The following is an 11,687-nucleotide window of genomic DNA, read 5'->3' as shown; positions in this document are numbered from 1 at the left end:
AATTAATTATCCAGTAAGGTTCATTGGATCCTCATGTATTAAAGAAACAATAGCCTAGACCAGACATAATAAATTTCCTACCTATTTATTTATGAGTTGAACTATGCAACACAGAAATTGGACTACCATGATTTTATTCAATTTATTTGAAAGAAATAGAGGATCTAATCAAACACATGAGTTAAATTATGATATTTTCTTGATTGATTAGCATAGATATTATGAACTTGCCAATAAGTCAATAGAACTCCTTGGTAAACGTGTAAAAAGAGTTGGTAGGCTTTGAGTTTTGACTTCTTAACCAAACATAGAGAAAAAGACAATGACATAAGAGTCTCTTTGTGTCTATCAATCACTGTCACTTCTACTGCACACACTTCTGACTCAACCTATCTTTTCTTCTTTCACCCTTTTCCTTTCACAATGCTACACACTCAACTCTTCATAGATCTCTACTTCTGTATGTTTTTCTGTTTCCTTTAATCATTTTCTATATTGGGTTCTTTTTACTATTTTTGTTTTTATTATTTGGTTTTTTTTATGCCCATTTGATCAAAGTTTTTACCTTTGATGTTATTTTTATGAGCTGGGTTTGGTTTTACATCATAAGCTGTTGTTATGTTATTAATCATAACTTTGTAAGTAATTATTATAAGAATTTCTCTCTATGATGAAGGTATGTTGGATTCATAGGTTTTAATGAGTGAAGTATGTAATTATGGGTTGTCTTGTATCTTTTTTTATCTTATAATTTTGGGTTTAAGTTTTCACTTTTTCTTGATTTCAGATTTTTGGTGTTTTCAACATACATGATGGAGTGGAACTGTATGCTGATCAACATTGTTATATTCAAAGTTTGTGTCTTGACTATAACATCCTTTGAATTGAAGGCTTGTCTTTGAAGTCTAAATTGCTACATGTTGGGTAACTTCAGTTTTGTCTTATGAGATTCTAAGGAAAATAGAGAACTTTTTAAGCTATAGGGTATTATTGTAGGGACAAAGTTGTGTAGTGACAGTAAAACATAGTGTCTAGAATTGAACATATGGGGGGTGTTTGCTCAAGGTCAAAAAAAGGCGCTATAGATGGTGTAGCTGTAGATAATGCTATGAGCGAAAGCACGGGACGTGGTAATGGTCATTCTAATAACGAGACTGGAATGACTTATCAAAATGTGAATGGCAATTCACCTTTGCCTCCTGTTGACAATGACATGGATCGGAAAGAACAAGAGTCGTTTTCATCTCCTGGAATGGAGAAGGTTTCGTTTCGGTTGAGTGGCGGTGATATGAATGATGGGATTCCTATTCTATCCAAGGCTTCATTGCATAAGTCCAGATCAACTAAGTCCAAGCAGGCTGCTCTTCTGAAGGTAAGAAAATATCTCTCTCGTGCTTGATTCGATCTTTTTAAACCTTATATTTGCATATTACACACTTATATACGCGTGACAGAAGCATCAGAAGGGTAGCTGAGATGTGATATCTATCTTCTGGTATTGTAATGGTTGAATCTGCAAACTAATTATTCGCCCTTCACCGTGATAGTTGGTTATCTAACAGTTTCATTCCTTAGAATGTCTATAATAACCTAATTCACATGATATCAAGTATTTGAATTATATGTTTCCATTGGCTTCGTTGCCTGCAGCCGGACTAACTGTTTATTGGAATGATGAGAAATATTATGACTATATAAGGGAAGGATAGAGCGTGAGCTTGACACAGCAATAAGGTTGTTGCTAAGTGACCATGAGGTTATTGGTTCAATTCCTGAAAACAGTCTCTCCACTTGTGGACGTAAGACTCCATAAATCTACCTTCCCTAAACCCCACTAAGTGGGAGCCTCATGTATTGGCCGCCCTTTTTTATGAGGGAAGGATGGGTTAGAACCATGTTTAAAAAATGGAGTATCTTAATATATAATTAGTTTTATGCTTTGTGAGACCATCTTTTGCAAGAAATAGATCATTATAGTCATATAGAATTTGTCTTGCTCTTTCTCTCATCAATGTAGTTATTCAAGTGAGAGATAAGTAGAATCATGGTGGATAGAGACCCCCCTCAAACCAAAAGGAAGTAAAATGAAACAAGAATAATAAGTCAAGAGACCAGACTAGTGACTTTGCCTAATGCATATTGAATATAGAAACTCCTTCAAAAGTCCACGTGTTGAATTCATTTGCTTAATGCATAACACTACAAATTGCCTCACAATTTTGGCCTTATTCTTGAAGCCAAAACCTCTTAACTGAAGTAAAAAAAAGGATTGTCTTTTTATCTTATCTTTTGGTGCATTACACTGTTACAGGTCTCTGAAATGAGTTCACTTTTCGGAAGAGCTAGTACTGTTGGGCTTGGCAAGGCGGTTGATGTTTTGGACACTCTAGGTAGTAGTATGACAAATTTTAATTTGAGCAGTGGTTTTACATCAGGTGCGGCAACGAAAGGAAATAAAATTTCAATTTTGGCCTTCGAAGTTGCAAACACAATTGTTAAGGGGGTCAATCTAATGCAATCTCTTTCAAAAGAGAACATTACACATTTAAAAGAGGTGGTTTTACCTTCTGATGGAGTGCAAACTTTGATTTCCAGTGATATGAATGAACTCCTAAGAATTGCTGCAGAAGACAAGAGGTAGATTATTGTTGAATATTTCTGTAATCTAATTGCCCACTATCTTTCTACCTTTGATTTGGTGCTTATCTTTTTCAACTATTATTGGCATTCAAATTTATCACTAACTTGTACTGCTGTTGCAGAGAAGAACTGAAAATATTTTCAGGTGAAGTTGTGCGTTTTGGAAATCGTTGTAAAGATCCTCAGTGGCACAACTTGGATCGCTATTTTCAGAAGTAATGCTAGTTGAATTGATTTTATTTTACTTTGTATTTTTTCTTGCAACATCTAGTGTAGTGTTAATTATTTTGCTTCATCCATTTTGATGTGTAGGTTAGGTTCAGAGCTTACACCACAAAAGCATTTGAAAGAGGAGGCACAGATGGTGATGCAACAGATGATGACATTGGTTCTGTATACGGCTGTGAGTATAACTAGTATTAGGAACATGGCATATAACTGTCTTTATCTCTTCATTTCATCTCGATTGCATATTTGAGTATTACCTAATAGATCCTCTATGATCAAGTGGTTACGAGTGCAATCCTTGAAATTCATCATTCTTCCAAATAAAGTTGAACTCCGGCAGTGATAGTTACAGGGCTCTCCCATTAACCCTGTGTAATGTGCACCGAAACTATAGTACCACGTATTAGGAACACCTTAGAGAAAGTCTTGTAATAATGTAAAGCATTATGAACTACATACTTGTACTCGTACCACATGACTGATAACTATCCGGACAAGGTAAAGTGGGCTTATGCTTTATCTATGGATTCCACACTTCAAGCCATCAGGTTTGTGCGTGAGGGTGCTTCATAGGGATATTAAACCAGTCTGGAATCTCGAGCCTCATCTAATAGCATAAGCTTTAGGAGAGTTGGTCCTTGACAATCTATACATTGAGAGTTTGCTCTTATTTCTTAAAGCTGCACTGATTATCTTCCAAGAGTTATCTGATCCAAACAAAAACTTTTAATGGGGCGCAGGAACTATATCATGAAATGCATGCACTAGACAGGTTTGATCAAGATTATCGGCGCAAGCTTCAAGAAGAAGACAACACAAGTGCCACACGAACAGGTATGTAATGCAGTCCCGGTCCCTTCTACATGTGTCCCTATTCTTTCATTGTTTACCAACAAGGCAACAAGTAGTTATTTTGAATAGAATACCATAATGTTGTTAGTTTGGTTTGGTGCATGAAATTTTAAGTTGTGTAAACTCCATGCAGAAAGTTATAAAAAATAGTAAAGCAAGAAGATCTCCTTAACAGCAACAATAATAGATAAAACAAACACAAAGAATCTCATTCAGTGCAATAAATCTCTTGGACCCTTTTGCATATGCTGGAGGGATGTTTTCTTAAACAAACCACAGGCTTATCACCAAAGACACAAATAGTTTTTTTTTTCAATAACAGTGGTGAGGATAGCTATAAACTCTGCACAATATAAGCATTCCACCTCCAGCCGAATACATCCGAGAACTGCAAAAACCGTGCACCACCTTTAAGATTTGTGCTTCCTGTTCCATGATGAGTATCTATTGTTAAATTATTAAGAAATGCTCTAAACTCAAAAAGACCCTTTCATCTTTTACCTGAAGCAGGAGAACAATATCAAAACACTCTATGCAGCTGTTCTTGAGGTAGAACCAAAGAAAATTTACATATGATGAAAGACAACTTTATGTGCTCTCTGATTTTTTGTTGAAGAAATAGCATTGCATGGGAAGAAGTACAAAAGAAGAGAATAGGCCATCCTCACAAAAAATAGATAAATAGAATTAACTAAACCAAAGATACAAAGCATTCAACAAAGCATGCCAATCCCTTTGCATGTCTAACAAATAAACACCCCTAAAGGAACCATGACAAGAGCACTAAACAAATGCAAACTATTCCAATTTAAGTCTATAGTTGAAATGGAGCATTGACTATTTCACTATTCCTTTCGAACCATATAGACCAACAAAAATCAACAAAACCAAGTCTTAATCCCACTAGGTGGGCTCGACTACATGGATCGAATCATGCCATAATGCTTTATCATAAATAATGTATATTGCCAAAACATTTATCTCAATCTTTACTAACTGTTTCGCATATGGCTTTTCTTGGTCTCCTCTTCCTCTAGAAATTGGACTAACCTCAATTTGATCTACTCTCCTTACTGAGGCTTCTAACGCTCTCCTCCAGACATGTCCAAGCCACCAAAGGCACAATGCTGCCATCTTTTTCTACAATACGAACTACTCAGACTTTCTCCCTAATGCATTCACTTGTAATATTTATATTGTCTAGTGTATCCACTCATCTGACACAACATTTTCATACTTGCTACATGGAGTTTGGCATCTTTGAGCTTACAAGACCAGAGCCTCTAATTTTAGTAAGAAAGAAGAAAATCCAAGCCTCTTCAAAGATTTGAAGCAACTTATTCTAAGAAAATTCGCATCCCAACAATGCCAAAAAAATATGAGCTCCAGTTTCTAAATTTGAACAACACATTATCTTTATGCACATATCAGGAGATAAAGTGGTAAGAGGTTTTCACTTCTAGAGCATGCCGTTAGTGTTAATCCTGTTAAGGACAGTAGTCCAAACAACAGCTTTGATCTTTGAGGGAGCTTTGACTTCCTTACAAGTTTATTTTCAAGAGAACTGTCTGTATTGTGAGAGTGAGTGGAGAACTAAAACGTATCTACAAGTGAATACTCCCGAGGGATCAAGGACTCAAGTTCTTGAGTTCGGAACAGGTAAAGATGAATGGAGTCAAATAAAAATAGAAGTGGCACTAACTCATTAACCCCCTCTCTACCATGAAACTTTCGGAAAAATCAAGGAGTTATCATGAGAGTAGAGTTGACAAACAGGTGCACTAATGCACTCTGTAAAGAAGACAGATGGAAAAGCCTATTTGGCCTATGACTTTGTGATAATTAATTTTTACCCTATTAGGTATCGCTGTCCCAACAGGAATTAATGGAACTTGGATTTCTAAAGTTGTTTAGCAAGAATAACATATTGCCATTATAAACTGTGCATTATGGTTGTATTGATTATTGACACAGTTGTTCAAGAATTAGCATGATATTATTTCCTGCGATTTTGTCAAATTGTCCTTATAAGTTGGACAACAACTTGGGAGATGAATGGTGTAATTTGAATTTCATATGGCCCATCCTTTTGCAGTCTACCGTTTTAAGTTCAATATGTTGTAAACCGTATATCTGAAACATAAATCTATATGGCAATGAGTACCCTGATTTTATGTTGTCAATGTCTATAAAATGTGTAGGAGACAGCATTGCAATTTTAAGAGCAGAGCTGAAGATTCAAAATAAACATGTAAGGAATTTGAAGAAAAAATCACTGTGGTCCAAGATCTTGGAACAGGTAAGAAGATAAGTCTTTTCTATGTAATAAAAATTTCTCTTTCTGCAAAGATAAGTCTATTCTTTTCAGCTTCTGAAAACATTTTCATGTCATACAAATATATAATTTTATTATTGTATGTGCAGGTGATTGAAAAGCTTGTGGAAGTTGTTCATTTTCTGCATTTAGAGATACATGAAGCATTTGGTATTGCTGGTATACTTTTCAGAATTTGAAAGATTGTCCATTATGATTAGCATGAATGAATAAAGGCATGAGATAAAAAAAGCATATTGGCTATTCATTGTGAGACCCTAATTCTTGACTGGAGGGGACACCAAAGAGGATCCGCTTTATATTTTGATCCCCGAGTATGAATAACAGGGAATGGGAGAGAGATATCAAATGCTTTCTTTACTTATAAACATCTAAAATCCCCAGATCTGTTTATAGAAAGACTGCATTATTTGTTTATTAACAAACTCTTTGCTGTTCATAGACTTAAAATTTTCGGAAAGTTTCAATTTACCCCTGAACTTTTGACCACATGCAATTTGGTTCTTTAACTTTAGAAAGTTGTAATCCACTTCCAAAAGTGTCTAAATGTGCAGTTTGGTCCTTCGGTTAGCTTTTTCATCACTCTATTGGACACGGTCACACCTAAAGGATACAACCAGATTTGTCTCAAATTTTCCCTGTTTGAAAAAGGGAGAAGTCGGATTGATCCCATGAACTTTGGGTTATATTTACTTCAATCCTTAAACTTTAACAATGTGCAATATGATCCCTAAATTTTATAAATATGCACTTTGGTCAGCTTAAATAACGTGACAAACGTGTGAGGCCCCTACTGCTACACTACTGATACACTCCTCAAAACTCTAAGAGACTCAGCCAAAGTGCACCACCCTGTGCCCAATGGCTAAAGATTCTCACCATCACAGAGCCATTTCTCCATTAAACGGTTAAATCACACACGCCCATCATGAACACGAGATGCATCCGGAACCAACTGAAATTCACCACGGAACCACAACAGTCAACAGTGCGCTCTTGCAGGCCTCTGTTGTCATTGTGCCAAAACCCTCTTTATCTTTTCAGTTATTCATTTCTATGGGTCTTCATGTGGGTGTGTCCAATGGGTTCTTTAGTTATCAATGGTGTTTTAAACTACAATTGCGATCACGAGTGCGGTTACTGCAATTGCAGTCGTTGCAGTGTGAATTATTTTATGATAAAATTTTTTTTTTGAATCTAATACGGTCTGATGCCGCCCAAATGTTGTTCGATGCTGTCCGATGCGGTCGCATCGTTGTGATGCAGTCCATAATTTAAATCATCAGATCTAACAGAAAAAGCATTTGGGGTAAGTTGACTTTGGACCAAAATTCTGGATATGGTATTTAGCTAAGGACATCAAAGCCCATCATTGTCTTTAGGCTATTATAAATGCAAAGATTGTGTACTTTCAGTTCTTTGATATGAAGCTGTGTGCATAAAGGTAAGTGAATTAGACTTTCATCGTATAAATGTTTATATTTGTTTCCTTGTTCAACCTTGCAGATAATGTTAAGGAAGCAAAATGTTCTCAAGGAAACCATAAAACATTGGGGTCTGCTGGTCTTGCCTTGCATTATGCAAACATTATTAATCAACTTGATACCCTTGTGAGTAAAAAATTCTCTCAAGTTCGACGATCTAAAATTTTACTTATTTTTGAAAATTGACATGGAAATTTGGTTATCTATTTTGGGTTTCCGATTATATCCCGGTATTACAATTGTGTTTCTTATTTCTCCTAACTATGTCCAAATGTTTATCAACAAAAAATTGAGCGGGGAAAGAAAAGAGAAAATGTATGTATTCACACAGACATAGACAATAGTTTGTTTTTAAGGTCTCCTTGCAACCTTCAACTCAATTGTCTAGTTATTGGATAATTGGGGTTATGGTGGTGTATTGCTGGTTCTGGTTGATTTGTGCATACTCACCAAATTATCGCCTATCCTCGATAATACCTGTCCTATGGTGCTATCTAACCTTGATACTCTCTTCCTCAACATTTCTGCCCCCTTTTTGAATCTTTATTTGCAACTTTTTCTCTTTAATATTAGTGTAGAATGTGAGAATTTTGTGTTAGGGCCATCTTATTTACTAGCTTGGATACTTTTAGAGTTTGCTTGAAGTATTGTGCTGCAGGAGAGGGTTGATTTAAGATGGCTTGTCTAAGCTGCACTGTTAGTTTATCCAAACTCGTCTGGTGATCAAATATACATCTTGTAAGACCCTGTTAGATCCCCGGAAAGACCAAAAAGGTCAAGGGTTTGATTCCTGGGAGCGATGCTGGTTGAGAGGGGCAGTCACGCACCCCGAAAGGGACTAGTTCCTTATCCATAGGGTTGGGGGATACCATTCGTAGTGCCAAAAAAAAATTTATCTTGTCAATGACTACTGGTTCTAGGTTGATAAATTGATGTAAGAGTCAAAGGTTCACAAAAACTTGGAACCAGATGAAGATCATTAACACTCTAAATACAAATGAAAATTCTCTACATGATGTTTTATCTTGAAAAATAATTTGTCATAATTATGTTTACCTACCTCATTTTCAAATCAATTTGATCTGATTATAGGAGATGCAATTTTTTTTATCAACTCCTCTAACTGATTTTTCTCACATGTCCTAATCATCCTTGTTGCAATTTTACTATCTTTACTTCAATGGGTGCCACTCCTTTCACTAGGTTCATTTTTTATATAATATTTTCTTGTATGATAAGGAAAATAATATAGAATACCAAAAAATACTTAAATGTTCTTTGGTTGAATCATTAATGTTGTAGATAAAAAAAATAATGTCTAGAAATTATTGGATATGTAATAATTTTAGGATAGTTATCACAGTTGTCAAGAAAAGCATCCATTTAATAGTGTAATAATATTTGAAGTGTAATGCTTCTCACAATTGTTAAAGTATCAAATTGTCACTACTCACTAGTGTAGTGTGCTTGCATCTGAGAAACTGGTTGTAAAACTTTAGTCAAGGGTATTCCTAAGCTGACATTTGAATGTATCAGGTATCTCGATCGAGTTCCGTGCCTCCTAATACAAGGGATGCCTTATATCATGGGCTGCCGCCTAATGTAAGAACAGCGCTACGTTCGAAGTTGAAGTTGTTCCAGGTTAAAGAAGAGGTACATATGCCATGTTTATCTTTCTTATTTATTCTGTATATTTGAAGCTGAATATGCATGCTATAGATTCATGAGCGGTTATCATGATCTCTCCTTATTTGTCCATTAAAAGTTAAAGAGAGTTGGAATTTTCATCTTTTAATGGTTCCATTTATCTGTGTTATATCATTAAGTTGTATTTAGTTTACCAATCCAGAATAAAAAACCTGCTCATATTTTCCAGACAGTTTTCTCCATATGATATCTAATATGCATTCCAATTAAAAAAGAAAGGCGGCTTACTGCACGAGGCTCCCACTTAGTGGAATCTGGGAATGGTAGATGTACGCAATCTTACCCCGCAAGCGGAGAGACTGTTTACGGGATTTGAAGTTGTGACTTCATGGTCGTTAAGCAACAACCTTACTGTTAAAATAAATTATTATATCTGGTTTTTCCTTTTACTTAACTTAGGCATTTATATTTATATATTAGGAAAAAGTAAACATGTATTTTCATGTTGCCACTTCAAAATGGCATGCCTGTGTATTGTTATATAACCACCATAACAGGGTTTCAACTAAGTTAAATTCATCAGATGTTCATTAATGACTGGACCAATTCGGTCTTTTCATCATTTTATTAAAGTTCCATTTTGTCAAAGCAGTTACAACAAGATTGTGATGCATTGCCTATTTATTTATGGACTGTAAGCAATGTTTTAAATTGAAATCTGAAATGATGTAAACATTCTCATAGCTTACAGTCCCACAAATCAAAGCTGAAATGGAGAAAACATTGCAATGGCTCGTTCCTATCGCTGCGAACACAACAAAGTAAATTTTCTAGCCCTTACTAAGCAATTCTTAATTATCCTACAATTTCATTTGTACTATGTTATGTTTGTTTAAATTCACTTTTTTCATTATAGAGATAAACAGTGATGTCCATCATTCTATGCATGAAAGCGCATTTCAGTATGCTTATGTTGCTTCAGACATTACCATTATTTATTTGTTCTGTTCTGTCATTTACATGTTAAAGTTCTAGTAGTTAATTGTCACTTCCAATTGTGTTTATTCAGAGCTCATCATGGCTTCGGATGGGTTGGAGAATGGGCGAATACAGGGTAAGTAATTTTTTATCCTTCATGATTTGATCCTTTATGTTTTACTTAATATTTTCGAATAATTTCATATAGGTCTGAGATCAACCATAAACCTGGCCTGACTGGCTTGTTGAGAATTGAAACACTACACCATGCTGATAAGGACAAAACCGAAGCTTATATACTTGAACTTGTTGTCTGGCTTCATCATCTAGTAAGTCAAACAAGAGTTACTAACGGAGGAATAAGATCTATCAAATCGCCGATTCGTTCTCCTAATGACAAAACCAGACCGTTACTTGCACAGAAAGCATACTCTACTTCTCCCACCTTAACAGTTGAAGACCAACAAATGCTTCTAGATGTTGGCAAGAGAAAACTTACACCAGGTATTAGCAAGAGCCAAGAATTTGACACTGCCAAATATAGGTTGAGTAAACACCACAGGTTGTGCAAGAGTAGTAATCATTCCCCAATAAGTGAAACTAAAAATGAAACATTCTACACAAGGAGATCATCTGTTCCTGTCATCGACTTCGATATTGACCGAATGAAGGCCTTGGATGTCATCGATCGAGTCGATAGCATTGGAAGTTCATAATGGTAGATCCTGAGATGGTAGGGGTTGAATGGTTTATATTAATATGCTGCCTTCAAATTTGGTGCTCATTTTGAGCTATAACAAATTTTGTTGATTTCCTAGGCAGAAGAGTGATGTCTTGTGAATGATGGAAGCTAGTTTTTTTGAGAATGTAAATGAATATGGTACAAAGGGAGGACAATTTTCATTTGATGTATATGCAAAGTTTATATGATAATATAATAAGTGTTCACAAATATGTTATCTTCTTTAAGTTTGGTTCCTATGCATGTGAAACTAGTCATAAAAAATGACATCAACAATGTAGAGAACCTAACTAGGTAACCTTTGTTTATAGGGTCTAAGGTGGATAAATGTATGCAACTTTATCTTCCTAAGTAAAGATGCTATTATGCAATGATATTAGTTGAATAAGAGTAATAGGTGATTAGATTCCAATGCATAGAATGTTCTTTAGAGTATTTGAGAACTTCATGTGAAACTCCAATATTTGTTCATGTCATATTTGAGTTAAAATGATTAATTCATAAACTCATGTTTTTGGTATACCCTCACACTAGGATAAGGAACTATTTTCTATCTGTGTATTATGACTGTTTCTTTCAACAAGATGACAAGGAACTTATACCAGTTGAAATATTTGATCAAACCTTTCACTCATATATATTTTAGTTGAGATTTAATTTTCGGTCTCCTATTAGTAGGTGATATAAATTATGGTGGTCTTTCTCACCTCACATGGAGTAGTACTTTCCCTAAGACAATTTTTTTTATGTACCAACAAAGACATTGTTCACAAGATTAAAG

The 11,687-nt window shown here is 35.2% G+C and overlaps 1 protein-coding gene across 2 annotated transcripts; it reads left to right on the top strand.

Moving 5' to 3' along the window:
• Window positions 268-11,118, top strand: LOC109325801. Of its 2 annotated transcripts, none has more exons than XM_019558367.1 (13): window positions 268-460; window positions 788-1,372; window positions 2,312-2,637; window positions 2,763-2,855; window positions 2,953-3,043; window positions 3,609-3,702; window positions 5,922-6,019; window positions 6,145-6,214; window positions 7,562-7,665; window positions 9,076-9,192; window positions 9,931-10,007; window positions 10,256-10,300; window positions 10,373-11,118. In XM_019558367.1, exons 2-13 carry the CDS (start codon window positions 1,046-1,048, stop codon window positions 10,878-10,880), a joined length of 1,950 nt encoding a protein of 649 aa, XP_019413912.1. In that variant the 5' UTR covers window positions 268-460; window positions 788-1,045; the 3' UTR covers window positions 10,881-11,118. The 2 variants fall into 2 exon arrangements, with proteins under 2 accessions (XP_019413912.1, XP_019413913.1); XM_019558368.1 differs by lacking the exon at window positions 268-460 and adding an exon at window positions 658-676.

Source organism: Lupinus angustifolius, chromosome LG13, assembly GCF_001865875.1.
Source record: "Lupinus angustifolius cultivar Tanjil chromosome LG13, LupAngTanjil_v1.0, whole genome shotgun sequence".
Classification (NCBI taxonomy): domain Eukaryota; kingdom Viridiplantae; phylum Streptophyta; class Magnoliopsida; order Fabales; family Fabaceae; genus Lupinus; species Lupinus angustifolius.
This window is presented reverse-complemented; position numbering and strand designations above follow the sequence as displayed.

Coding starts and splice junctions, on each gene's coding strand:
- LOC109325801 (XM_019558367.1), top strand. CDS start 1,046: ATGGGGGGTGTTTGCTCAAGGTCAAAAAAAGGCGCTATAGATGGTGTA. Junction 6,215..7,561: donor TGAAGCATTTGGTATTGCTG/GTATACTTTTCA, acceptor TCAACCTTGCAG/ATAATGTTAAGGAAGCAAAA. Junction 7,666..9,075: donor TTAATCAACTTGATACCCTT/GTGAGTAAAAAA, acceptor TGAATGTATCAG/GTATCTCGATCGAGTTCCGT.